The sequence below is a fragment of the Fusarium venenatum genome (genome assembly GCF_020744135.1).
Source record: "Fusarium venenatum strain MPI-CAGE-CH-0201 chromosome Unknown EDB82scaffold_1, whole genome shotgun sequence".
Lineage (NCBI taxonomy): Eukaryota > Fungi > Ascomycota > Sordariomycetes > Hypocreales > Nectriaceae > Fusarium > Fusarium venenatum.
This window is the reverse complement of record NW_027072129.1, coordinates 2,414,623-2,440,874: the sequence shown is the minus strand read 5'-3', so window position 1 is coordinate 2,440,874 and position 26,252 is coordinate 2,414,623. Positions and strand designations below refer to the sequence as shown.

General features: G+C 48.5%; 8 protein-coding genes across 8 annotated transcripts; 3 read left to right on the top strand and 5 right to left on the bottom strand.

Annotated features, from left to right (window-relative positions):
- Nucleotides 1–2,536: 2,536 nt before the first annotated feature.
- Nucleotides 2,537–4,007, bottom strand: EDB82DRAFT_21294 (60S ribosomal protein L5). Its single transcript, XM_065607229.1, has 3 exons — nucleotides 3,839–4,007; nucleotides 3,638–3,675; nucleotides 2,537–3,576 (listed from the first exon to the last, which is right to left on the bottom strand). The coding sequence occupies exons 1-3, from the start codon at nucleotides 3,839–3,841 to the stop codon at nucleotides 2,709–2,711; spliced, it is 909 nt and encodes a 302-aa protein (XP_065465392.1). The 5' UTR covers nucleotides 3,842–4,007; the 3' UTR covers nucleotides 2,537–2,708.
- A 1-nt stretch (nucleotide 4,008) lies between these two features.
- On the top strand, nucleotides 4,009–5,247 carry EDB82DRAFT_21313 (HAD-like domain-containing protein). Its single transcript, XM_025731622.2, has 2 exons — nucleotides 4,009–4,300; nucleotides 4,421–5,247. The coding sequence occupies exons 1-2, from the start codon at nucleotides 4,250–4,252 to the stop codon at nucleotides 5,222–5,224; spliced, it is 855 nt and encodes a 284-aa protein (XP_025590628.1). The 5' UTR covers nucleotides 4,009–4,249; the 3' UTR covers nucleotides 5,225–5,247.
- A 22-nt stretch (nucleotides 5,248–5,269) lies between these two features.
- Nucleotides 5,270–6,109, bottom strand: EDB82DRAFT_519598 (S-adenosyl-L-methionine-dependent methyltransferase; the record flags this gene model as incomplete). Its single annotated transcript, XM_025731623.1, has 1 exon — nucleotides 5,270–6,109. One exon carries the CDS (start codon nucleotides 6,107–6,109, stop codon nucleotides 5,270–5,272), a length of 840 nt encoding a protein of 279 aa, XP_025590629.1.
- A 1,087-nt stretch (nucleotides 6,110–7,196) lies between these two features.
- On the top strand, nucleotides 7,197–8,468 carry EDB82DRAFT_470348 (meiotically up-regulated gene 113-domain-containing protein; the record flags this gene model as incomplete). The annotated part of the gene is made up of 1 exon (XM_025731624.1): nucleotides 7,197–8,468. One exon carries the CDS (start codon nucleotides 7,197–7,199, stop codon nucleotides 8,466–8,468), a length of 1,272 nt encoding a protein of 423 aa, XP_025590630.1.
- A 91-nt stretch (nucleotides 8,469–8,559) lies between these two features.
- EDB82DRAFT_21290 (uncharacterized protein) lies at nucleotides 8,560–10,773 on the bottom strand. Its single transcript, XM_065607228.1, has 6 exons — nucleotides 10,523–10,773; nucleotides 10,380–10,460; nucleotides 10,285–10,325; nucleotides 9,859–10,237; nucleotides 9,590–9,808; nucleotides 8,560–9,540 (listed from the first exon to the last, which is right to left on the bottom strand). Exons 1-6 carry the CDS (start codon nucleotides 10,636–10,638, stop codon nucleotides 8,652–8,654), a joined length of 1,725 nt encoding a protein of 574 aa, XP_065465391.1. The 5' UTR covers nucleotides 10,639–10,773; the 3' UTR covers nucleotides 8,560–8,651.
- A 141-nt stretch (nucleotides 10,774–10,914) lies between these two features.
- EDB82DRAFT_484083 (uncharacterized protein) lies at nucleotides 10,915–14,668 on the bottom strand. Its single transcript, XM_065608220.1, has 2 exons — nucleotides 13,280–14,668; nucleotides 10,915–13,223 (listed from the first exon to the last, which is right to left on the bottom strand). Exons 1-2 carry the CDS (start codon nucleotides 14,334–14,336, stop codon nucleotides 11,275–11,277), a joined length of 3,006 nt encoding a protein of 1,001 aa, XP_065465390.1. The 5' UTR covers nucleotides 14,337–14,668; the 3' UTR covers nucleotides 10,915–11,274.
- Nucleotides 14,669–17,271: 2,603 nt separating this feature from the next.
- Nucleotides 17,272–20,194, top strand: EDB82DRAFT_422084 (uncharacterized protein; the record flags this gene model as incomplete). The annotated part of the gene is made up of 3 exons (XM_025731627.1): nucleotides 17,272–17,338; nucleotides 17,410–17,553; nucleotides 17,610–20,194. 3 exons carry the CDS (start codon nucleotides 17,272–17,274, stop codon nucleotides 20,192–20,194), a joined length of 2,796 nt encoding a protein of 931 aa, XP_025590633.1.
- Nucleotides 20,195–21,231: 1,037 nt separating this feature from the next.
- EDB82DRAFT_455660 (uncharacterized protein) lies at nucleotides 21,232–25,559 on the bottom strand (the record flags this gene model as incomplete). Its single annotated transcript, XM_065607850.1, has 2 exons — nucleotides 23,214–25,559; nucleotides 21,232–23,105 (listed from the first exon to the last, which is right to left on the bottom strand). Exons 1-2 carry the CDS (start codon nucleotides 25,309–25,311, stop codon nucleotides 21,232–21,234), a joined length of 3,972 nt encoding a protein of 1,323 aa, XP_065465389.1. The 5' UTR covers nucleotides 25,312–25,559.
- Nucleotides 25,560–26,252: the final 693 nt, after the last annotated feature.

Here is a 26,252-nt window from a genome sequence, read left to right as displayed (position 1 = left end):
ACAGTGTTGTAGTCGGTCAGAGGAGAAGGAGGAAGTGAGTAAAGAAAGAGGAGAGAAACAGCCAGAAAGATAATGATTAGTGAGGTGGTGTTGGGATGTGGATGGCTAGCGAATCCTGGAGACGAGCTTGGTGGGCTGGATGAGGTATAGTCGACAATAAGATAGAGAGCTAGACAAGGCTAAGGTACCTGGTAGTCAAATATGCGCAATACCGAGAACGGATTTCAAAGTACAGGTACTTGGAGTGGGCTTGATCTGGACTATGCGCGAGCGGTCTCGGCCTTGTATGGAACAATGACGATGGGAGATGAAAGAGGACGAGGTACAGTAAAGATGTGGAATTGGGAGGATGGATCACTTAGTTAGTGGATGGGGGCAATCATGACATATTTACTGCAATATCCAATAGCGGGGTAGAGGTTTGTCACAAGCGGTCGAGTAAAGGCACAGTCGACCACATCATGATACAGAAGTCCTATAGGAGGGCGTTAAGGATTTCAACTATTTGGTGCAAATGTGATTGATTAGGAGGCGGGAGTGACCGACCAACTGGAAGGCAAGTAATAAGTAATTACTGTACTATGCTGCTGACCAAGAACTAAAAAAGCCAAACCTTCCATGCCTGCTAATCAATGACAGCCCTGACAAATAAAGTCAGTGTCGAATTCAGGGTCCGACAAAGATCTTGGTTGTTACACATGCATACAATTATATAGTGCAAGCAGTACTTCGTTTCTCGAGGCGAATCTCGGGTCTAATTCGTGATGCAATAACGAGACGAGACGAGATTGTATATGTCTGTAGTACCTACCAAACGGATAAAAGAGGCTTTTGAGATCTGAGGGGAAGAAACAGCCGCCCGTCGCGTAGCCGGTCGGATATGTCCCATGCATCATGTACCTGTACTTGACCATGTACCGAACCGACTGGAGCTTGTCGAGCACCCCCGGTTTTATCGGGGCCCGCCCGCCCTGGAACCCGGGCACGGAAGTTGAGCCATCAAAATGAACGTCAGTGCAGAGACGGGATAGGACATTGTGTTAAAACAGAATACGCAAATATGCGCAAGCGAGAATGAATGAATGAATGAACCCAGTTCATGGAAAGTTTCCCCTATTCTCTTTACTCTAGAAATTGATGCATGTACAGTATCAGCAGTGATCAGGTTTAATATGCATCGCACAAACTAGAGATCAACAATAGTCGGTGCAACCTCCGATGATGCAAATCCCCTCGGCTCAGTCCATGATGAGCAAAGCACAAACAAACGACGTTACGTCACAGCACTCTTATAAACTAACAGGTACGTTACTCGACTGTAAAATGATGCGCTTTGTTCTCGAGAAAGAAGTCTAAAACTACCAAAGTCAATCACTGTAAATCTAATAAAAGAGGGCCCTGATTGATATAATTCTTGGCAGACGATGTCATCGCACAACAATTTTTTAGGGGGCAGCACAAGCACAACAGAGTATCCATCGATGCCGAGATTAACCCCTGGTCTGCGCCGAGACATACAATAAGAACCCTTATTATTTATTGTTAACAAACGTGGGTCTTTTTTTCTTCGGTTCATCAAGTCTCCAAAGCAGGGTCCATTTCGTAGGATGTATCCGATCTTCATTTTACTCGATTGCATCATTCGCTCTCGCTCAAAATACCCACCGGGTCCATCCGACTCGGAGAGACAGCTAGCTGGACGGTTCAATAACGTTACGTCGGGTCCCCTTTCTCTTTTGGCACGCGCCACCTGATTTTGTCCGAAATCATCACCAGCCGCATCATAATAACTGACTGGGTCCTCGGCCGCGGGCTCAACACATTGTCCGGTGAGGCGAGGTGACCGAACACTACTAAAATTCTAGGTTCCGCGGAATCGACTAGTTATGGGTTTTCTCGAAATACCCATTAGCCCGCTGTTGTTGTTTTTTTCTTTCCATCTTGACTCTTGTCAGACTCAGGGTCCTACTTACTCCATTATACCATATGCACAGTTCACCATTTTCCGAAGAAAGGAATGTCTGATATCCGGGCTACCGGATTTTCAAGTCCGATCATGGTGAACAGTTAAAACGGTTCCCGCGATCGAGTTCCTCCAACACTAGATGCATTAGCTGATATGCCCTGTACATTGGTAGATTGATGGGCAATCCGGAACAAACCTAATGCACCATTGTGTGTAGGTTTGCCGCCACAGAAGCCTCAGAAATCGGGTTTCAACCGTTTCCACGATTACAAGGTACGTTCTTGGTTCATTCTTTACATAACTTGCTATTGTTATTGGTAACAAAGTCTCAGTACCTGTCAACAATTCAGGGAAATTCACAGTATTGTAGTATTGTATTGCTTGTCCAGACCATGACATTTGACGTAAGAGTTTAGTTCTAGTGAACCTACCCTATACTGATCGCTAGGTAAAAGGGGAAGATGTACGAGATCACGTGACATCGCACGTGATGCCCTTCACGCTCGATGCGACCACACAGAGCTATTTTTTGTTTTCACGTACACACGCACAAATGGCAAGAAACATTGGAGTAATGAGATGCCCGTTTCACCAGAACTATGGAATTTGGCTGGAAGGTATCTTTTTGTTAATTCATTCATATGGTCCTTTTCATAGACCTTGCCTTTCCTCGGAACTCCAAACCCAATGCAAAGGTTAACAATCCTCAAATGCCCGTGACCCAATGAGATAAAGCAACTTTTTAATCCTGCTGCATGATCTCCTGGATGCGCTCCTGGACACGCTTCTCCTTCTCCTCCTTGGTGAGCTTCTTGCTCCTGTACTTCTTGGAGATCTCCTTCCACTCCTCCTTGGTCTTCTTGGGAGCGTCGCTCTCGGCCTTCTTGTAAGGGTCCTCACGGATGGCGGCATGGGCCTCGGTGTAAAGGTCCTCAAGACCCTCAGCCTCAACGTCGTCGTCGACATACTTCTGGAACTGACTGCGGAAACGCTCCTCATCGTCATCGGCGAGGGTCTCCATGTACTCAGCGACGTGGCCACCGAAGATGTAGTTTCGGAGGGTGTCGGCGTCGAGCTCCTTGGTCTCCATATCGTAGCCAGGGAAACGCTTCTCGGAGTGGGGGACGAGGATACCACCGTCAGAGGCACCCTTCATGGCACCGAAGACACGGGCACCGGTGGAGGTTCGCTTCAGACCGACATCAAGGAAGACCTTGAAGGGGCGGCGCTCACCATCGTCGGTCTCGGCGGCCTCAGTGAGCTTGTACTCACCATCAGCCTCCTCAACACCAGCAAAGTCCTCATCGAGGCCGAGCTTCTTGAGGGCACGGCGGGCGACGAGGAGACCGGTAGCGTAAGCAGCGGCCCAGTTGGTGAGACCGTGCTCGATACCGTAAGCCTTGAGCTCGTGAGCGTAGGCAGAGACGAAGACCTTGTCGCCAGTGATCTCAGAGGTGACGATCTGGCAGATGATGTCCTTGTTGGTGAAGCGGACGACCAGGCGGTACTTGGGGGCGTTGTACTTGTTCTTGGCCTGGGTGATAAGGCGCTTTCGGGCGTAGTAATCGGTCTTGCCCTGCTGGCGGCGCTTGTACTTAGTCTGGTAGCGACTGAAAAATTGTTAGCATTCCTTCTCAAGATAACCAAAGCAGGAAAACAGTAAAACCTCACCTGTAGTACGCGCTGTTCTTGACCAACTTGTGGAAAGGCTGTCAAAATCCCCGAGTCAGCAATTTGCGCTTCAGATTTGCTCTTCTTCCGAAGCATCTTGCGTTGACTCTTCCAAGAGCAATTGGCATTTCTGCCGTAGAATGGAAAACATCAAGGAAGCTCCTTTGCAAGGAAACCCCCCTTCGATAGGCCTCAACTTACCATCTTGACGGTATTGGCTCAACGACGACTTGGGTGTTGAAGTTTACGAGTTGATGCGAGAGGAATAATCCGTAAAAGTCTGGCTTTGGTGGGGGATTCATATAGCCCTAATCGCCCAAAAGGGTTTAGCATGTGTTTTCGCCTTTCGAGTATCTGCACCTGGGTTGGGGACGAGGGACAATCGAATCACGTGGTCACTGTTTATCTTATCACCCCAGAGTCAAGTCAAATGGGGATCTACCGAGGCTCATCTGATGCCCCAGGCCTCGGTGGAGTCATCTTGGATGTATATTTCGAGGACATTTTGGGAGTTGTTGAATGGTTTAGTTTATACAATATTCAGTCTCAATCCTGTAATCTGATTACTTACTTGTTTGATTTCTTCTCACTTTAAACCCGTATAAGACCATAATGTCTGAGAGCAAGCCAAAGGTTCTTTTGTTTGATATTGGTGGTGTTTGTGTAAGTGATTCAAGAGACTCGCGACGACTTCAACTCGTGCCATTCAATATTAGCTTTTGTTACTCGTTGATGTTGAAAATCGATAGAAAAATACCGTATTGATATCGCTAACATCCCTAGGTCGTGTCGCCTTTCCAAGCCATCCTAGATTATGAGTTGAGTCTGGGTATCCCTCCAGGATGGGTCAACTACTCGATATCCCGAACAGCCCCCAACGGTTTCTGGCACCGATTGGAGAAGGGTGAAATACCCATGAACGAACCTTTCTTCAAGGGGTTCAGTCAAGACCTTCATGACCCAACTAGATGGGAAGCCTTCTACAAAAGAGAGCAAAACAAGGACCCCAGTCTTCCAAAGGAAACACCACCAGTCCCCACTATCGATGCAGAATGGCTATTCAATGAGATGATGACTGTATCCAACAGCCCTGATCCCTGGATGTACCCGGCACTGAAGAAGCTCAAGGAGAACGGTCAGTTCATCCTAGCAGCTTTAAGCAACACTGTTATATTCCCACCTGGCCACAAGCTCCATTTCGATCATTTCTTCGACGAACCTGTACGACAAACATTTGATGTTTTCGTTTCATCCGCCCATGTGGGAATCCGCAAACCTGATCCGGCCATGTATCAGCTTGCCCTTGCTAGAGTAGACGAGTTCGCAAAGGCCAATGCACAGTCACTTCGTGGCAAGGATCGAAACTGGAACACTGGTGTTAAGCCAGATGAAGTTGCATTTCTTGATGATATTGGAGAGAACCTGAAAGAAGCTCGCAAACAAGGACTAAGAACGATCAAGGTGAATCTTGGGAGGGCGTTCGAGGCCGTTGATGAGCTTGAGCGCGTTACTGGACTGAAGCTTGCTGGTAATCACCCAAGGATACCTGTCGAGGCCAAAATTAGGAAAGTTAAGGCCAAGATGTGAACGACATGGCAGAATCAAGTATGTTGATATTGGATTGCAATACTATCAAGCCTTTCTGGCAATATAAACGTAGACAGTATCAGAAACCTCAACCTTGCCATCTACAGCAGCGTTGTTCCATTCTTCTTTAAAATACTCTCTGCCCTTGAATCTTAATTCGTCCGTGACAATGGAGGCAGTAAGAGGCCCGTTGACGACAAAGTCAAACTGCTCATCAGCTTGATCCACGCTGATGTACGTCGAGCCGAGGCCCACAATCTTCTCCAATTCTTGGGCTTTCTCAATTATGAAACCCCGGTTCTTGAGTATATCGCTGAATGAGTCTTTTGACTTGATCCAGCTTCGGTTTGCGGGGAACGACATGCCCAAACGTTGAGCTACTGTCTCCAGCAGAAGGCCTGCGCGGAGATTATACTCATGGGTAATGTCGATGGCGACCCTCCCACCAGGTTTGAGGTATTTATGCCAATGCCCAATAACCTTTTCGGGCTCGTCAAAGAGAACAAACGCACTTGAGCAGATAACAAGGTCGAAGCTGCCCTCAGTCACATGCGGACAGCCAGTCAGATCGGTGACATTGTACTGAACTAGCTTGACACGGCGAGCCAAACGCCCATCGTGGTTCAGTTTATTGCGTGCCATAGCAAGCATTGCATCAGTGATGTCGACGCCGACGACAATTCCATCATCACCAACTCGATCCGCTGCAATGATAGCCTCTAGACCAGTTCCGCAGGCAAGATCGAGAACAAGATCGCCTTGACGAATGGGAACAAGTTCCATGAAGCGTCTGCTATAGTCAGGATGCCATGAATCTTCATAGTTATGGGCACGCTCAGTGTACATGCGCTGAGCAGCAGCAGTTTGACTTTCAGCTGAGGACATGATGATGAGGCGATTACGGCAGCACACAAATGATAGTGAACAGCCTGTGTTTAGATGTGATGAAAGTAACGAGTTGATTGATACTTATGTAGCTAGTGAAACACGCCAATTGAACTCTATGGATTCCGTCAGTCGGCTTGTTGTTCAACCGAGGACAGTTGATCAGCTGCCTTGTCCTGCTTCATTGGCTCGTCTTCCCTCATAGCCTGGATAAGTCATCTATGGCTGTTGACACTAAAATAATGAACCTCTACCATATCCAAGAATAAAAAACATAAACGTTTTAAATTACATATTCAAGGGAAATTAAAAGAGCCCTGCTAAATATCTCAGAAAAGGCGAGACCATCAAAGCGTAGGTAAATATCCGTCCACTGCTCGCGGCGGCCCGCGAACACGGCTGTGATGATGTGACACCTCTAGCGAACCTGCTGAAGACTACGTAAGTGAATCTGCCAACGATAGTAGATAAATCTTCGAGGCTAACTCAAGACTGAATATGAGAAGCGCTTTGAGGTCTCTCATGACTCAAATGATGCGGCCAAGAGGGGCGCAGAGGTTTCGAGACCAGGGTGTACCAACACATCTTGGGATGCCACACTAACAGAAGTCCAAAGTCCCATGTCCAGACGAGTCCTGACTCAATCTCAATTGGCTATTGATCTCTGAATAGGTGGACAGGATAGGGAATCGCAAATGCTCCTGTCATGTCTGCATCAGGATCATATTTAGGAACATAAGGTAGCTGAAAGGAAGGCATTCAGCATGGATTCATCAGACTATCAGAGACGGAGGGGTATACCTATATATTCCCATGTTGGGCCATTTTATCGTCTCTGTAAATAACACATCATACCATCTCTTCCTGTACAGACTCCACCCAGCTGAAGTCCTACGACCCGGTTCATGACCATAGCCTCAAGACGGACATGTAGGAGGCCTTCCAAGACAACACTGCCTCTCCTGGCGCTTAACAATACGTTCATCTGGCTATATATCGTCCTGAACTACGTCTCTAGTATCAGGTTGGCATAGAAACCATTCATTATCTCTTCTATCTACGATATATCGATATCTTGGCTGTCAGGATGATTCCTACCGCTGTCACTACCACCTCCAAGATAGTTTGGCCAACCACTGCATCTGCTCTCCGGGAGTTGCTCAATATTGACGATGGCGACAAATTAAAATGCCATGGCCAGTCTACAAAGACTGGCGAGCGATGCAGAAGCCCCATTAGCCAACCCAACTCCAAGAAGATTGCCCGTTTACTAGATCAGATCGTTGATCATGGTAGCTTCTGCGCTTCCGAGTCTTTACTTATGGAAATGGCCCCATTGATCATGTGCCAGAGAAACCACCAAAACCAAGCATCTCAACGGATATCATTATGGGTGACAATCTTGAAGCCGCTTAAAATAGTGGCGTTCAAGAAGGAAGACGAAAATGACCCCCCTATGACTTGTAAAGAGGATGGCTCAGAGTCTCTAGATACAGATATAGTGGCAGTCAAGCATCAAGTTCTTTCCCAGAGCAAGAAACCGATGTCGAAAATCACAAATGACCACACATCTCAACCGATCCCATCTACACCAACCAAAACTTCAATCAGTTCCGCGTCCACCACCTCCAAGCAACCATCTCCCAAGGTCACCACCCTTAAACATGAGTTTGAAGACTTTGGAGATGCTTGGACAGTCATCGAGATAAACAAACGCATAAGGAGACTCCTTCTACGCTCCTTGTTAGATACCGAGAAAAAGTCAGACGGGTTCATCTATGCTTACATTCTCCCCGAGACATACCGCGATGTCAATCCCTTTATAAAGATTGGATATGCACAAAATGTTGAAAAGCGTATGAAGGATTGGAAAACCCAATGCGGATACGGCTCCAAAGTTATTTGCCAGTTCACCGCTGAGCACTACGTCAAAGTCGAGAAGCTCGTACACCACCAGCTACGAAATCAGCGAAAGCGGGAGAAAGGGTGCCCAACTTGCCATGTTTCGCATCAAGAGTGGTTCAAAATCAGATCTCCAACTGCATCCAAGAATATTATGATGTGGACAAGCTGGATGAGGCAAAAGCCATATAACGACGACGGAACCCTTCAAGAGAAGTGGCGTAAGAGGATTGAGGGCCTTGATATGACCGACCCAAGTTGCTGGGAGTTGCTTACTGAGGGAGTATTTGATGAAGATGAAGATGAGCCAGAGTTTTCTGAAGAAGGCGATAGCTTCGCCTGGTCGAATGATGACCAGTCCGAGTTTTCTGAAGATGACAGCCTTGAAGATTTAGACGACGACATACCTGAAATTTCTCTCACTGATGATGGATATAGCCGCAAAGAGTCACTGTGATAATAAGATGGTGGGGGAGAGATGATTTCTTGATGATGGGCGCGACGATGTTTGGCGTTTTCATGGGTCGTTTTTGACATATTTCTTCATTTGTTCTCGAGATTACATGACACCCTACAATTGCATTTGATTGAATCGAATTGCTTCTTTCTGTTGATTCTCTATATACTTGACATGGAACCTTCAAGACGTAAGATTCCATGGCATCTCCTCTAAGAGACCTACAAGCCATCTCGGTTTCATTTCGTGTTCGGATATATCTCTACCTTGCTCATCTGATGATACATCCTCCATTTGACGCCCTTGAGTCTTGGCCTCGAACCAGTATTTCAACCACTGCACCTCTTTCGCGGTCCTCGTGATACTGCTAACATTCTCTTCACTCCCGTCTTCGAGTACATTGTTAACAAAATTCCTTATGTCCCTCTTACGTAGTTCTTCAGCTTCTTCAAAACGTGCAATCATTCGATCCAGTACAGCACTGAAGCCCAGTGTCTGTCGAGCGAACTCGACATCCCACTCAGGAGTTTCAATGAGAAGCAGTCGTGATGCTTGCAGTATGACATAGAGAGCTTGGTCGACGGTAAGTATTGAACAGCGCAGGACCATTTCGACAGGCAATCCCAGGAAAAGTTCGAAAAAGGACTGCATAGCCTCAAGGCAATTACGCAGACATATCAAAAGGTAATAAAACTGAGCTACACCCTCGTCTGGATGACATGCCACTATAATTGCAGGCTCATATAGCCGCACAAGGAGATATAAGCGATGTAGCTCAAATATCTGGCTATGGCTTGCGAGATTGGGATATGCGACTGATTCTGACAAGCGACTTAGATCAGAGTGGAAGCGTCTTCCAGTCCCTTCGAGAAGGAAAGCGAATGGTCTGGAGAGCGTACGTTCATACGGCTCACCAAACCCTTCTGAAAGTCTCTCGCTCATTTGGATTAGACGGACCATGTGCTCTGCTATAGAATCAGATGGCGAGTCTTGGGTCTCGGTGAATGTTTTGAGGCAGCTGTTTATATAAGGTGTCTGTAGGGGATTTTTGCATGATTGTCTCATTGAGAGACTGTACTGTATTAGTTACCCACCCAGTAGTGATCGAGTCAAATACTTACGTTGATAACACACAGTAGATTCCAAGAAGAGCGCGTTTCGTCACCATTGGATGTGCATCTTGTTTTGGATCCATTGCTGCTGTACTTGAATCGTGGGTGTTGTCGTGAGAACCAGAAGACGGCGAAGCATCTTGTGTGATTCCTAGATTATGCGCATATCCTAACCCAAGGTACGCCAAGTTGACGGCTTGACTGTTATCAATATGGCATTTATGTGCCCTATACACTATTTTAGTATTGGTTTAGTAGCGATGGACGTAAAAGATCACCAAGCAACAATCACTAGTATACCTTGAAGTATATCTAGAGTCTTGTCTTCTTCGACAAGTGTTCTATAGCCCAAGTAGGCAAGCACATTGCGCTTCATCTTAATGATTTTAGATTCGGATAGTGGCGCTGCAACTAACATGATGGCTCGGAATAGGAATGGGTTTCCTTTATAAAGACGCTCCGCTGTGTCATCGCTACGGATTAGCACAAAGGGAAATTGAGAAATGTATTCTTGATGGAAGAGATTTAGAATCTGGGTTGCTTGTAACCACGAGAGCCCAAATGGAGGCCGAGGAGTATCTGGAGTTTTTAGGGTTGAGTTTTGAGCGTATTCAGCGATTCGCCTAGGTTCTAGCGTTTGTTGGTTCTCATTCGGATCTACTTAGGATCAGTAAAAGTTCATATTCTCGATACAGATGCTGCACCATCTGAAGTTGTCGCCACGCCTGGTTGTTTCGCAATAAATCTATAGTCTCAGTGTCAACCAGGTATATGGCGCGTGAAGTAACCACGGTCTTACTCTCTACTCTGATGGATCCTTCGTGATTTTCTCAGATTATTCGTTGTCTGTGGTAGACACTCTCTCTTCAAAGCCTCGCACCTTGACCAAGTTACTCTCATATCCAGTACAGGAAACAACCCTTGATTTTGGTGCTGTAATACCTATCGCAAATGTGCCTTCTCTGGTTGTCTTGTCGGAAATGACACTTGGCTTTGGCTCTGACACAAGAAGCGCAAGCTCGTAAGCGACGCGGCGGGCTGGGTTCTCTCCCTGTCATATCGGCAGCAACAGAACTTTAATCGGACGTAACGTCGAGACGACAAATTCATATCGTTCAAATGAGTACACGTGTTATTGCTTGTTGGATGTGATATCGGAGTAAGTAACCCAACATGTCTGACGCGTCTGGTTGATACTACTAATTTACCCTAACATTAACCCTCGAAGCCCTTTTGGATGGATCTTGTTACATTCATGTACACTGCATTCCCGTAATTTAACTTCTCAAAATAGGTATGATAAACATAGATATCATTTAATATGGCTGTCAGGATAAAAATTAGAACAGTTCATCATTGATGTGTTGGTAGAGCCAACACATTAGACATGTACATGTCTGTACTATAGTTTAGGTGGTTTATAAACATCCACGATCCCCCATACCCTCTTCTTTTTCCTTTTATCTTGGAACACGGAATAGAAAATCTCACGTGTTCTATGAAGCATGCCGTCCAAGTTACCTGCCCCAAAACGCCGGATCTTGTGTCATATAAGTGGTATCTAATTGTAAAACGCATTCTTGCGAAGCTCGAGTAGCACTCCGTCTCCAAAACGCCTTGCGTAACCATAAAATACTAGAAAACTTTGTCTCTCGACAGAACAACAACAATCAAGGCCTACGCCAAAAAAAGGTTTAGTCGTCATCATCATCATCCAGGATCTCAATAACAGTCGGTGCTGTTGTAACGGATGGTCTTGGCTGCTTCACAGCATTGCCGTTGACTGTATTTCTGGGTTGTGGCGCAGGCGTGTTTTCATCATCTGTGTCGTCCGCGGCCAACACCGGAGCCCATCTGCCATTAGCGGTCACACTGATACTCTTTGTCCGCATATCACCGATGCCGATTAAGGATCGACGTACTCCTGCGAAATACCCATCAATCCAGAGGCTGCTAGGACGCGCATCAAGAGAGCATATCGGACATCTCCAAACATCCACCATCGAGGGCTCGCCCCCTTGCTGTTTCGGACCGCCTCCGATCTGTTCTGGTTTCGGAGGTCGGGTCTGAAGCCATGTTTCCAAATCAAAGCATTCGAGGTGTTTGCATTGGCTACCTCTCACAGGATCCTTAAACCTTGTCGCGCTGAAAGGGTCAGCCAAGGAAATTGTCAAGGTCTCGTCCTCGATAATGATGTCGTCCGAGTCTGACGGTTGCAAGCGACGCTTGATTCGCGCCATCGTTTGGTCTGGGGAGCAGCGCCGTATTGATTTGATCATATTACAGACGGCATCATGGCTGATCGTCTCTACTATTTCGATGGCAATAAAATACTTAAAACCCGATGTGTTGTTCTGGTTGACCGGAGGATAACTGATCCTAAGATGGTTCTCACCCTTGAGCAAGAAATCAGTCAATTCCACCGGCTGATCCTTGCCGAAGTGCTGTTTGCGGCGCAGTTCTAATTGTTTATTATTCAAAACAAAGAAGATGTAGCTCGGCCAGGATGTCGCCGTTACCACCCAGTCGTGTTCCTTAGGATCTGGTTGCGCCTCGGGCAGCATACACATACGCAGTCGACAGCGGTAGGACCCTTCAGAATAGTAGCAAAACGGAAGGCCAGTCCCCTCGATTTTTCTCGTGAGTTGTCGCATATAGTCTTCTGGCACGGTGAAAGGTAAACGCCGTAGGCTTCTTGCGGGCTCTAAGTGTACAGGCTCGTACACAAGCTGTTTGACAAATTGGTAAAATCGACCTGTTCCTGGATGTGACGGGACGCGGCGAGGACTGCGTACCTCAATCTGATAAAGACCAATTTGGAGCGAACTATCCGCATGTGGACTCGGAGGGTATTCCGCCGAAGGTATTTGCTGTACTGGAAGCATTTGGTGAGAGCTATTGGCTGTGACTGGAACTTGGTATGGTACGGTTGGGGGGTTGGTTGTTTGCACCGCGTAGTTCAGGTTTTGTGACACAGATACCCTGCGCGGCGGGCTCGTTGCTGGATAGACTGGTGGATGCTGCGGAGACTGTACTGTCTGAGTATGATGAGGAGACGTCATCTGCGCCGGACCCCTGGCTTGTTGGAATCCTGGTGAATGAGGATGTACTGACGGATTATGGGTGTTTGTGTTTTGAGCGCCGGGAGGCCCTGGAGATGGAAAAGCGAAGGAATTGGCTCGTCTTTGTGGCAGCAAGCTATTTGAAGGCAGAACGGGAGTTCGCACCTGGCCATTTGATTGCAACGCCTGGTTTTGTTGCAACATCACTGGCGACCCAGCGTTTGACGACCTTGGTAGAGTGAGAGGCTGCGCGAGAGGAGACTGACTAGTATGAGCGGTAAATGGTGGAACTGCTGGGGTTTCCGTCTGAATATGGAGATGGTTTGGTCGTCGCGCGCCTTGGAGACCTCTGCTGCCTTGCGAAAAGGCCTGGTTGATAGGCATCGGGTTTGTCGCCGCAGGGCCACCTATAGAAGCTCTAGCAGCCACGGCATCGAAGTTGGGTAAAGGAACAGGTGGAGCCGCTACGTTTGTGGCATGAGATGAAACGTTTGTTGCAAGCGGTGGCCGGGCTACTGGCTGTTGCCTGTTTCGCTCTATCACGGGAGGATTTTGACCGACAACAGGGGACACTGTCGTATCTATCCACCGTAACGGTCAGTACATTATCGATATATAATGAGTTAGTTGAACATACTGGAAGAGACACTTGGCCGTGATGACATAACTCGTTTGTATTTCATTACCACAGCTTCTCGTTGAATCCTCATAACTTCAGGGTGCTCGCCACGCGCCTCAAAGGTGTTTTCATCACACCGATCCTGTCGAAAGATTTCGTTCAGCGCATTTGCCGTAAGCCCGTCGTTCACATTAAGCACCCTGCGACTCATAGTAAACAGCATAGACTGTAGCCCGTAGAACCGACATTGTAGGATACCTATCACTTCATATGCAATCAATGGGTAATTTCGAGCCTGAACATTTCGCAAGAGCGTGTGCCAATGTGTTGCCATCCGGATGAGAAAGGCAGATATTTCTTTGGCCGCAGCTGAACCTGGAAACGCCCGAGAGAAATCAGAAATGGGAGTGGGGAAATTGGCAAACCACTGAAGATGAGGAACTGACATGAGTTCGTTTCTCCTTACAATGGTTTGCATTATCTCGAAAGCACGATCTAGGGTGTCAGGATCCACCAAGCCGTTGAAGACAACATGAATAGGCTCTTTGTTCAAGGTCCAAGCGCAAAGCGCCTGGTGAAAAGCAATGAAGATGAAATCCTCACTCTGACATGCGTCCCTCAAAATGGCATACCTAGGTCCTTCAACATTGTTATTGTTGTTATTGTTGTTGTTGAAGAGCTTATCATTCTGGAGCTGCTCTATGCGACTCTGAATTACTTGTGACCAATACTGACATACTTCTTGATCTGCTATTAACTCTGAAGTCGATCCTCCTTGTACACGAGGACGCTTGGCCCTGCGCTCGCTGTCGATAGATGATGGCCTTGGATGAACTCTCGGGCTTGATGTTGATAGCTCAGTTGAACCGTACTGTATGTTGTCGACGCCGAACGACACGTTCGATCTTTGAAGGGGCTGCACAGTCGTTGTCGGGTTGGTGACTGCAGATAGAGTTGTTATCTCTGCGCCATGGGCTTGTCGAGGAAATGAGCTCTCGGCTTGCGCAAAGGTGGTGGGTGCATGGTTCAGTTGGTTGGTGTTGATCGCGACGTGTACGAAGTCGCCTCGTCTCATGTTACTATCAGAAACTGGCCGCCCAGGCCCTACAGTCTCTACGTGAGCGCTTGAATCGGGATTGATGTGGTCAACTTGATTCGAGCCATTCGGGCTCGGTGCATCGGTCAGGGCCGGAGAGGGTAGGACGGTCGGGGCTCTGTTTTGCAAAGTTAGCGACGTTGGTAAACGATGCGCAAGGTCAGTGGCAATGTTGCCTCAAGCTAGCAACCGAAGACTACGGATCACGCGGCCGACACTCTGTTGCTTGGTTCGAGGCGAATTGCGTATTAAAGAACAAGACGCTCAGAAATGACAGATATAACGTACATGGTGGTTTCTCTGGCACCCGGTGGTTGTTCAGATGATTGAACAGGTGAAACGTTGTCGCGTTCTATGTCATTGTCGTTATGGGTCGGGGGAGCCGTGTCAGACGCCTTTCTCTTTTTGTTCCGCTTCCGGGAATTACTAGACGCTACTGGAGCTGGCCTAGGGTTGGTGACTACGGCTGACCCCCCGGTCATCCATGACCAAGTGTGACCACCGAGAAAGGTATTGAGAGTTGCGTTAGATGAAGCAATCTGAAGAGAATCAGGAGGGGACACAGTCTTTGACTGATTTTGTTTTGAGCTTTTTGGCATTTCACAAGTTGATGACGTGTGTTTTGGTAAATGAGTTGGTGATCACAATACATACCTAGGACCACTTGGATCATATGTATCCTACTTATGAACCATTCTTAACGTCGTCGCTTCCTGAAGTCGAGAGCTACAAATTTGAGCATAATTCAGTGAAGCAGATAAGCAGTGCCAAAGGAGCGAGTCGTCGTATCAGTCACAGTTTATGAAAACTAATCAGTGAGTGAACGAAGGGGTTGTGTCAGAGATGGGCGACGAGAGGCAAGAATCACCGTGTTGTACAATTCAAAGAAGCAGTTTAGCCAAAAGATTGAGTTGATGAATCAACACACGATGTGTAAGTTCGTTGTTTGTTGATGCGAACGGAGAAACTCTAGAGCAGTGATCCAGTCAGGTACCAAGTCAAAACCTAAAAGTGCAGTTGCGCCTCAGCTCAAGAGACAAAGAAGCAAACAAAGAAGAGGAAGAAGCAAACTCTGGCTTGCCTGCCTGCCTGTTTGCTCTGCAGTCAGCCGATGACTTGCAAGGTACCTACCTAACTACCCAAATTGGTGGCTGGGATGGATATTGGATATCTGATCTTTAGTCTAGCTATTGCTGTGTGCTTTTGGATGTCTCAGTTGACTGGTCCAGGTTAGTTACGCACTTCGTTTACCCACTTCACAACATGTATGTTGCCCTAGTAGATCAGATATAAAGTGCAGAGGAAGAAGGGAACATACACATTAACACACACCCAGTTTCACAAAGTAGAGCGACCATGGCCAAATGCTTTGATAAACCAGACAAAGAGCTCATATGCCATGACTACTAGATATACTATATATAACCTATATGATGCGTATAGTACTTGAATATTGTATGTGAGCAACTCGCACATATAATTCAATCGAGCATACTTTTCTGATACAAGAAGGCACTAAGGTAGGCTGCATGCGCTAATAAGAGTCGGTCCGGCCAAATATTGCCAAAAGCCTGTAATTGCGAGCAAGGGTAAGATAGGATCGCAGCCTTAAAACTGACTTAGTATGTAATTGTTTACTCTGTGTACCAAGTTAATAGGTTAGGTATTATTACTGAATCACTTTGGGTGGTCGTTGTGCGACTGTAGTACAAGCGACTAAAATTTGAGAGTTTATTCGGATAACCAATGGTTTACCATATATGATAGTATCCATATCGATAAACACCCATGAATGTCCGGCATCTCGTATCCCACCTGTCTTGTAGTAGTACTCGAACATCTCTCAACGCCTTTAAACCAGCATTGTCAAACTCAACACTGATTGAGCAAGGATTGCCTTTCTTGTACGACATCATCTAGTTAGCCTTGGCCTTTGCCTTGCATTACCATAGGCTTCCTACATCACTACCACCGCTTCTTGTTCAACCTGTGATTGATCCTATTAAATGAGCCTGGTGACGTCGGTCCCGACAATAATTTTCCGTAGGTATAAAGGCATTAGGTGCTGCGTCCCAGTTATAGTATCATAGTAGGTGTCCATATGTATACCTCGTATCACATCGAATTTCTCACTCCATTAAGCCCACTCCATTAAGCCCACTGCGCTGGCATAACATCCTAAAATAGCATCAAAGATTTGACTGTTCGGCTATCCAATCCCAGACATCCCTGGACTGGAGGGGGTCAACCTGGAATGCACCACTTCTTCTGGAGGCTCATCAACAAGCCCTACCTGCAACTACAAGACGTGCTTCACACTACCAAAGACAAAAGACAGCACTGCCGTCGGACCTGCTTCGAATTAATTAAGCCTGGTACGGCCGTCGATTAAAGCCATAAATGGCCCGGGTCTTACCAATCACCAATCGCCGTCTTCCGCGCTAGGCATTTCGCTCTGTGCTGTCCAGGAACCACGCACTTCTCCCGCCTCCCCAACCGCAACCGCCGCTCCACCCCAGCAAAACATTCGTACCTTAGCGCACCACCACTGCCACGGGTCTTTCCTCAAGCTCAGACTGCACTGCAGCAGCTTTGTACCCAACTTATACATCATTTCCAGCCCTCTCGCTGCAGAGAGTTGAACCAACCGAGCCCAGCTCTGGCAACACGGCTACGGAGTATTGGTTCGGTCGACGGCAGCTGGATCTGAACCAGAACAACAGAAACATTCTGGCCTCTCTTGAGTCGACCGATTCCATTCTTCACTACCCGCTCGGTCCCGCGCCACCGTCAGGTTCCGCAGACTTTACGACTGCCCTTAAACTGCCGCTCCATTCCTCCCTCTACGAATCCCAACCGTCAACTATCAACGCAATCGCCTCAAGTCATCTCCAGCGCATCGTTTCATCACATCATGGCCTCACGAGGCCCTAGCGAAGGGGCACCGAGGCCTGACGTTGGCGACACCTTGGTCGTAATACGTGAGTCTCCTGGCTTTATTGCTCTTTGTCTATAGCATTAGCTGACCCTCATGCTCTCTTGCTCGTTGCAGATGATTTTCAGGCCCGAAGCTCCGACGAACTCAGCCTTGCAAAGGGAGATCGAGTTGAACTAATAGAACGAGATGACGAGTTTGGCGACGGATGGTTTCTCGGTCGCCATCTGGTCAACAATAACAATGGACTCTTTCCTGAAGGTCTGCTCACCCATTTTATATGCTCCGTTTCTTGAATCACAATTGACTTTTTGCAGTTTACACCAGACTGGCCCCCAGAAATGCCCCTACGAGCACTTTCAGCAGCTCCAAAACCCAGGCCCCTCATCAAGAACAAACTCATGATTCGACCCCCGACGCAAAAGAAGAACCTGCGCCGCAGCCCCAGACCCGAAGCCCTGTGACACTCCCTCTCAACAGTGTCAAATCCGAGCCCGCTTTGGTAGCCAGCGACCCTCCCGTCCTGCCCGGATTGAGCCAACTGACTACCCAGAACCAAGACAGTCACGTCTTGCACGAAACACTTACTGTCATTGATGAGCACATAACCGATTTGAGATCTCCAGCCAGCAATGGCGGGCTTCGAGCGGCAGCGAACGATTCCGGTAGCGAGTATAGCAGCATCCACCCTGGCCAACGAGCGTCGTACATTCAAGGCGAAGAGACAGACGAAGAAGAAGGGGAGTTCCATACACGAGAAGAAGTCGAGGCGTGGTCACCTGATGATGTTGCCGAATACCTCTTCACTTCAGGAGTTGAAAAGCACCACTGCGAAGTCTTCCGAGACCAAGAAATATCCGGCGAGGTTATTCTTGGTATGGATCAAAGCTCGCTGTTTATCAAAGCCTTCGACCTTGGCTCAGTTGGCCGGCGACTGAAGACTTGGCACAAGATCAAGGCCCTTCAGGATGAAGTTAACAATCAGGGATTGGAGACACGCCGGACGACGCAGACATACGGAAATGATAGCTCAGATGACATCCGGAGGCCGAGAAGTCGAGCAAACACTCTAACAAACCGGCCTACTTCTATTCAAACGAGACGGATGTCTCTATCGCAGAACACTCCTAAACCATCTCCAACGTTCGCAGGATCTCATACACAAGACAGTTCTAATCGCGCCAGTCATATCAAGAGGCCATCTGCGGCATCGATCAGGGAATTAAACCATTCACGCCGACATTCTTCATCGACAGATTTTCGCCAAGCTGGCCTAGCAGTAGCACCTGGACCTGCCCCTGTTCCCAAAATCTCAACACCGGGTACCCTCCCTGTAACCGAGGGTGTTCATAAGAAGCAGCCCTCATTTGACCGAAACTGGACCCTTGGCAGCGCTTATTCGCAACCCCCGCAACGACCCCTTTCTTCGACCGGCCTTCATGACCTACTTAGCCCGCCCGGGGCCGACGCCCAAGATTCTAATGTTGACGCTGATCGAGGCTATTTTTCCGGAACAGAAGTCGACGGAAGAAAGCGGAATCTATTGCGAAAGCGTGACAGCAATGCCGAGTCGAGAAAATCCAGTTATGCAGATGAGCAAAGGGTACGAAGCGCTACAGCCATGGCACGACAGTCAAGATTTGGAAGCGTGGGGTCGATGGCAGAGGGAGGTATTTCCTCAGCAGCTCAGAAGTACTACGGTATTCAGTCTGGCGCTCACAGGAGAACTGCGTCAGCTGCTTCAGAGTCAACGATGAACGTACCGGTATCTAACAACGACGTTCCGTCACCCACTGTCACTAAACTAGACACCACAGTCGGATCAGGCCGTTCGACAGCATCACCTGTCTCCACTCGGCACCAAGGTTTTAATTCGGATTGGCTGTCGTCAATGGTGAACAAACCGATCGCACTGGCTGGAAGCAAGGGTATGCGAGCCATATCTGATAACTTGAGCTTTGACAGGTCCAAAGCGTCGACTCCGACCGATTCGTCAAACAAGGACTTCTTAGTGGACTCACCTGCGCGGACCGGTTCGACGACACCATCGGGAGGAGCTAGTTTTGATCTTGAATCTCCTGATACCGCCAAGAGTCCCGGTACTCCTGTGAATCAAGTTAGCAAGAAAGCCGGGAAGAAGGGCAAAAAGGAAACGAGCGCCTACACCCGAGGATTACTCAAGATCTCACCCAAGGAGGCAAGCAAAGATGCCGACTACAGTGGCTGGATGAGGAAAAAGAGTTCCAATCTAATGACAACATGGAAGCCCCGTTTCTTTGTTCTTAAGGGTCGAAGATTGGCATACTACTATTCAGAAGATGATGAACAAGAAAAGGGACTTATTGATATTTCATTCCACCGAGTCCTGCCTGCAGACAATGAAAAGCTCACAGGTCTTCATGCCACAATCACGAGTCTAGGAGGTCAATCAATGCCTGGGAGCCAAGCTGACACCGAGGATCTTGAAAAAGGAGACGACTCGATATTCATTTTCAAGCTGGTTCCTCCCCGGGCCGGTCTGTCGAGAGCTGTGAACTTTACAAAGCCAACTGTCCATTACTTTGCTGTTCCGAATTTGAAGCAAGGACGATTGTGGATGGCTGCTCTCATGAAAGCGACTATTGATCGAGACGATTCCAAGCCCATTACCACAACCTATCAGCAAAAGACGATATCCCTCACCAAGGCCAAACAGATGCGTTCTCGTCCACCAGCTCTGATGAACCTCGAAGAGGGGGCCGAAGAGGAGACAGGCGCAGGCCGAAAGGAAGCCAATGGATTGGGGATCTCGTACGATGAAGCAGATAGTGGCGTTTCTGGCGTCGACAAGCTGGCCGGCCAAAAGGCCGAAGAAGCCAAGTCAAGTCTCGACTCTGAGCAAGGGGCTCCACACGCGTCTTGATAGAACGTATTCGCAACTTCACAATCCCTTCGCTATTCCAACTGGTCTGGGGCGTTTCTGGTCATTCCCTGACGTTGATTTCCTTTCTTATCTTTTTACCTTCTTCTCCAATAGAAGCTTAATCCTTTTTATTTTGATACCTAGGGCGCAGGAAAAAACCAGAAATCTTGAAGATATGTTGATGAAACAGGCGGGACGTGGATTAAAAGGTAGGAGGTGGAGGATAAGATATCAGTTGCTGCGGAGATGATGCATCAGAGGCAACCTTCGAAAGAGACGAACAAGAATGTCATGTTAAAAGAGACAATGATGATGAGGTCAGCTTTTGTTGTTGGGTCTTTTCCCAACCTTGAAGGTTGAGTGACTTGCTGAGATGGGGGAACGGCAATTTCTTCATGAAGGGGTACATATTGGCGGCTCAAATCTTCTTTCTTATGGTGATAATATCAAGAAGGCTTTGTTGCCTTGTTGACACAGACCATTTCTAAACGTTCCAGCTGGCTGTTTTCAAGTACTTCCTGTCGAGCAGAGAATACATTAGCAGACGATGCACTGAGTGAGTGAGGCCAGACTCATTAGATAGAACGGTCAAAGTTATACGGAACGAATGCAAAGAATTTTTTATGACAAATATTGAATTGGATAAGACGATCGCTTGCTCTAGAGGTATATGAGACAAGTTGAAGTAGAAAAGGGGATCATGACCCCGACGAGAAACTCCATATCCCTTTTGATCAAGCTTTGACTTGATATGTAACCCCCTATCATGATAGATGAAAAAAAGGCCCCCTGAGATAATGATTATACCTCGGAATGGCAACTCTGATAATAACAGCATACCCAGCGCCCCCTAGGTCGTATCCGTCGTTAGACCCTCCAGAACGCCTTGTAAAGCATTGTACCCTTAATCTAATCGTCCCCTGACTTTTTAACCTTGCCGCTGAAATGGACCATCACTTCGACCAAAAGACGGATAGAGCAACCTGGTAAGCTAGTGCAACCGAGGATGCAAAATCGACGTAAAATCAGCCCCCCTCCTACACCTTTTGATTCATCCCCGTCAAGAGTTGCCGTATAGACTTCATGAGATGCTGCTCAATGCCTTCAAAGTTTCCGACAGCTTCACCTTCTCCCGGCGGTGGAACAATGCTAGCATCAGCTATGCCCAGTACCCGGTCAATAGCAGATAATGTAACAGCTTCCGCTTTGGCTTCGCCGAGCTTGGGGCTGAGAGCTTTGACTGAAACATCCTTGAAGCCATTGAGTGATGCGAGGACTTTGGAATCAAGAAAGAGGGGTATCTCGGTAGCCGACGGTGAAGCAGCAGAAGAAGCTGGACCAGGCGTGGGACTCTTCGACTTGTAACCGTCAATAACTTGACGAATGCCCTTCATACAGATCGCCTCCATCTTGTCGTTCTCTGTTGCCTCCTTCTTGAGGCCAATACAGCGATTCAGTGCTGACATGACGATTCCTGCGGCTTTGGGATTCTTGGCTTTCTTGAGGTTTTCAATCAGGCCATTCTTGAGGTTGACAACTGCAGTGAGTAGCTTGGGCTCGATAGCGGGTCGCGCTGGAGCGGGAGCTGCAGGCACTGAAGGAGTTCTGTTTACAGGGGTGGCAGATTGCTGCTGTACCGACGCGGGTCCAGTTCCAGGGACGGTTTTGGCGCCCACCGTTGGCGGGGGTGGCGGAGGAAGATGATGCTGCTGTTGCTGCTGCTGGGCAACGCTTGCACTAGCAGACGTGACGGTATTGGCATGTCCTTCTTCACTCTTGACCGCAGGATTTGCTGGAGGCGGTGGTCGTGGCGCATATGGCGAGCTGTAAGTACCTTGTTGGGGCACTCCGAGTTGCGGGTGAGCAGGGGCTGGCGGTGGTCCATAACCTTGAGGTAGTTGTGCTGGCGCCGGCGGCTGCGATGCAGCAGTTGTAGCGGTTGGCTGGCCTGGTGCCGGTGCCGGTGGTGATGCAGACGCTCCATACTGCTGCACTGGCCGCCCTGGCTGGCTTTGTTGTGCTGTGTATGCTGGCATTTGATAGCCAGGAGGCGCCTGTCCAGCGGTATAACCGGGCGTACCAGCTGCCAAATGCTGGGCATTGTAGGCGTATGGGTATTGACCATAAGCTTGAGCTGCCGCACGGTCTGGAGACGAGGCCTTCCTCTTCTTACCAGCGTCGAGTTCGACGCCCGGAACACGAGACCAAAGGTTAGTCGTGTCATCTTTTCTGAATGCGTCATTACCAATAAGGTTATGGCGTACACTACTTTCCCAGCCTTTGGTCTCCGTATGAAAGTGAAACCAAGGGTATCTCAGGCAAATTCGTTTGTAAATCTGCTTGAGGGTAAGCCCGTCGGGCCCAGCTGCTGTGAGTGTCTCATCGATGAGCACGCCGTAATTTTTGTTTGGCTTCTGGAGCTGTTCTTCGGTATAGTCTGACATATTGAGTTCCAGGGGAGGAGATTTCGGCCGGGCTTTCTTCTCCTTCTTTTCTTTCGCGCGCCTCTCTGCATCTGAGCCTTCAGCACCATCTTCTCTAGGCTTGCGAGGTTTGTACTTGCGTTTCTCCGGTCGCTCTGAGGATCCTTCAGGTAGAGGATGTTTCCTGGGTCGTCCCACCTTGCGTTTGATAGGGGGCTCCACTGGAGGTGCCTGTGGCAGAGTCTTTTTGGCAATCTCTTGTTGATGTTTCTTGAGCAACCGCTGCTCTCGTTTCGACATGATGCCGTTCTTTGGTGGCCTACCAGGCCCTCGTTTTCTAGGCATCTGGAGCATTAGATGTTCCTGGTTCGGATCAAGCATACCCTCCTGCTTATATCCTGGCTCCCCACCTATCATTGACATGTCCATGTCCCCGTCCCCGTCCATATCCATGTCCATGTCCATGTCCATATCCACGTCGGCTTCAGCTTCTGCATCAGCATCACCATCACCATCACCATCACCATCACCATCACCATCACCATCACCATCACCATCACCATCACCATCACCATCACCATCACCATCACCATCACCATCACCATCACCATCACCATCACCATCACCATCACCATCACCATCAGCATCTGCTTCCGCCTCTGCTTCTGCCTCCGCCTCAGTCACTGTCTCTGCTTCCGCTTCCACCGTTTTAACGGCCGCTGGCTCCTCCATTCTAGCATCCTCATCATCGCTAAAATCAGGCGATTCGGGTGGACTTGCCACGTCGGATAACTCATCACTCGTGTCTTGTATCTCTGCATTGCCATGTGCGGATTCGAAATCGAAACTCATCTCCTTTCCGCCCTGTGCATGCCTTTTCTTGAGAGCTACCGCAGGTTCTTCTTCCACGTATTCCTCAGCTCCCGTTCGTCCCCGCTCGACGCCATTTATATGAAATCGAAAGTCGATATCTTTAATTTGCAATCGATCACCACTTCGCAACACAACCTTGTCGCTTTTGTAGTGCACATCTTCGCAAAAGAAACCGTTTTTATGCAGGGGAATGGCTTCAAATACACCCAGCTCTTGATTGTATGCAATCTTTAGGTGCTCTCTGGAAATTGCCTTGGTTTTGGATGCAATATTGGGACCTGGCGAATGGATACCGATGAAAGGAACATGGTATGGTGATGGGCGCAAGGAGGTCAAATCTACCGCGGCAGCACCCGGCGTGTGGGAAACATATTGTCGGTTAGAAATCATGTTCTCCTGCGCTTGTGCTACTGCTTCATCGTGATCGTGTTGCGAAGACCCTTGTGTACTGGTCTTGCGCCGCTTTGTTGGTCGCGGGTTCTCTCCAGTATCTGATTCAGGACCCAACATTCCTCCCTCTTCACTGACATAGGACTTGCTAAACTTGTTCCGATCGGGCTGAATGGGCGAGGGTGGTGGAATTCCCAGATGGGCATTTTCCTCAGCACGGCGGCGGTATTCTTCAAGGCGCTTCTCGTCACGGCGGGCTTGTTCCAGTGCGCGCTGATCACGTCCAATAACAATAGCGTAGGTCGTCATCTGGAAAAGACTGTCGGCAAATTCTACACGTGCGAAAGATTCGAGGGCCTTGTGGGTTTCTGATTGGCGTGCTGAGTTAGGTTGTGCAAGGGTTTGAAATGAATCATCTAGAGTGTTGGGCAAAGTAACCTGGGCTGGTGTGACCGTTGGAGGGGGTGACATGACTGAGGGAGCTCCCGACATTGTCGCCAAAGCCATCATCATGTAGGCATGCTGGTTTATGGTAGGCATTGTGGTCGAAGTATATGGAGTAGAAGGCGCAAATGACTCCCCCATATTATCAGCTGGCATCTGCAATTGCAAAGGGGTGGATTGTTGAGCCTGATCAGCGCTCGCCGGTACAACCGCGTCGCTTGTAGCAGGAGCATCAGGCATCGTATGGTCACTAGGTTCATCTTTCACCGAAGTTGAAGCCTCATTATTCGAAGGCGCTTCAGATTGCTGATGCTCTACTGACGTCTTAATATCAGCTTCGGATGAAGGACCGCTCAGGACGGTACGAGACGGCGGCGGAGTTGATGGCTGAGGCTGAGAGGCTGAAGCTGTCGTTGGAGAAACTGCAGAAGCTAAATCTGCACGAGGGTCTGAAGACTCTGGCAATGTTGCGGTCGAAGTTGCCGCCTGCGACGAGTTAGATGGCATTGTTGAAGTAGCTGCTGTCGCTGCTGCTGTTTCTGGCGCTGAATTGACAGCGACAGCAGCAGTAGCTGTGGCTGTACTTGCTGAGGCAGGTGCAGGAGGTGATGTTGATGTTTGTACTGACGAATCAGCAGATGCAGCCGCAGCCGATAGAGGAGGAGCATCAGCAGCATTTGGGTTTGAGACTGAATTTGACTCTGGAACTGATAAAAAAGATGTTGGGACCGGGGCCGAGACTGAGGCCGGAGTAGGGTCAGTAACTTTTTGGTCGCGCTTATCGTCGTTGTCTACCGGCGAATTTGGTATCGCGTTTGGTGTTTGTGTCGCCGTCGCAGTCGCAGTCGATGGCATCGCAGCTGGAGGAGATGCTGCTGCCTTTGCTGTGGTTGTGGCTGTCGGTTTTCTGTTTGCGACGACCTGATGGTCCCGGTCGGTTCCCAGGCTATCGGGCAGGCCATTGCGGCCAGCAATGGACGAAGTCATCGCTGTTCGTGCGACCAGCTCCTTCGTCACTCACCCTCACCTCACGAGGGGTTGGCACAAACGACGAGGGGTCTCGGCGGAGGGCGCGCCGGGGGCCGGGTGTATATCTGAAGGAATGGCCGTTGGCAGTAAAGACGGGGAAAATAAAAGGTTCAAGACGGACGAGGCTTTCGCCTGGGTCCTCAAAGCCGCGATGTCTGAGAGGGTCAGAGGGGAAGGCTGCGCGCCTTGATTGGTCAACTGCTCCGAGTCTCCTCTCACTTCATACTAAATTGGCCGGCGATGGTTCGCGCCGCTAGTACTCTTTAGGTAATAGGAAAGGATCGATCAACCGCAACGGATAGACAGTGGTTGTTGATCTTGCTTAATGGGATCGCTTACCCGGTAACAAAAGTTGAGTGTTAGAGAAGAGAATAATCAAGTTGGAAATAATAGGTAGCCAGCTACTAAGGTTTACAATCAAAGAGATAATCTGTGGTACAAACTCTCAGAGGTGGTACAAGAAAGGTATAAGCTCCAAGTCGCGCTTTCCCCACGCGTTGTCAGCCATTTGTTTATTTTTCTTATCGTTCAGGAACCAAACCCGCTGAGCAGCACATTACAGAGCCTCAAACATGGATGGAGCATTGCAATCAAAGGTATCATCCTCCACTGTAAACATTATTAAATTAACCCGATGTTGGGATCCAAATATGCCCCCAAACATTTTACAATATTTGCAAAATCACTCAAAATATGGATATTACAAGAGCAAAAACGAGTCCAACCCCAGCCCCGCTAAATACTCTGCCTGTCTTTCTAAGTGAGTCACAACTTCGGTGAAGAACAGACAAAACCCAGGAGTCTCGATGGGGTATGATGCAGCCCTATATCTGATCATATGAGCTCTATTAGTGTGTTGGGTATCACTGCAGACTTCGTGCTTCTCTTTAGATAGCTAT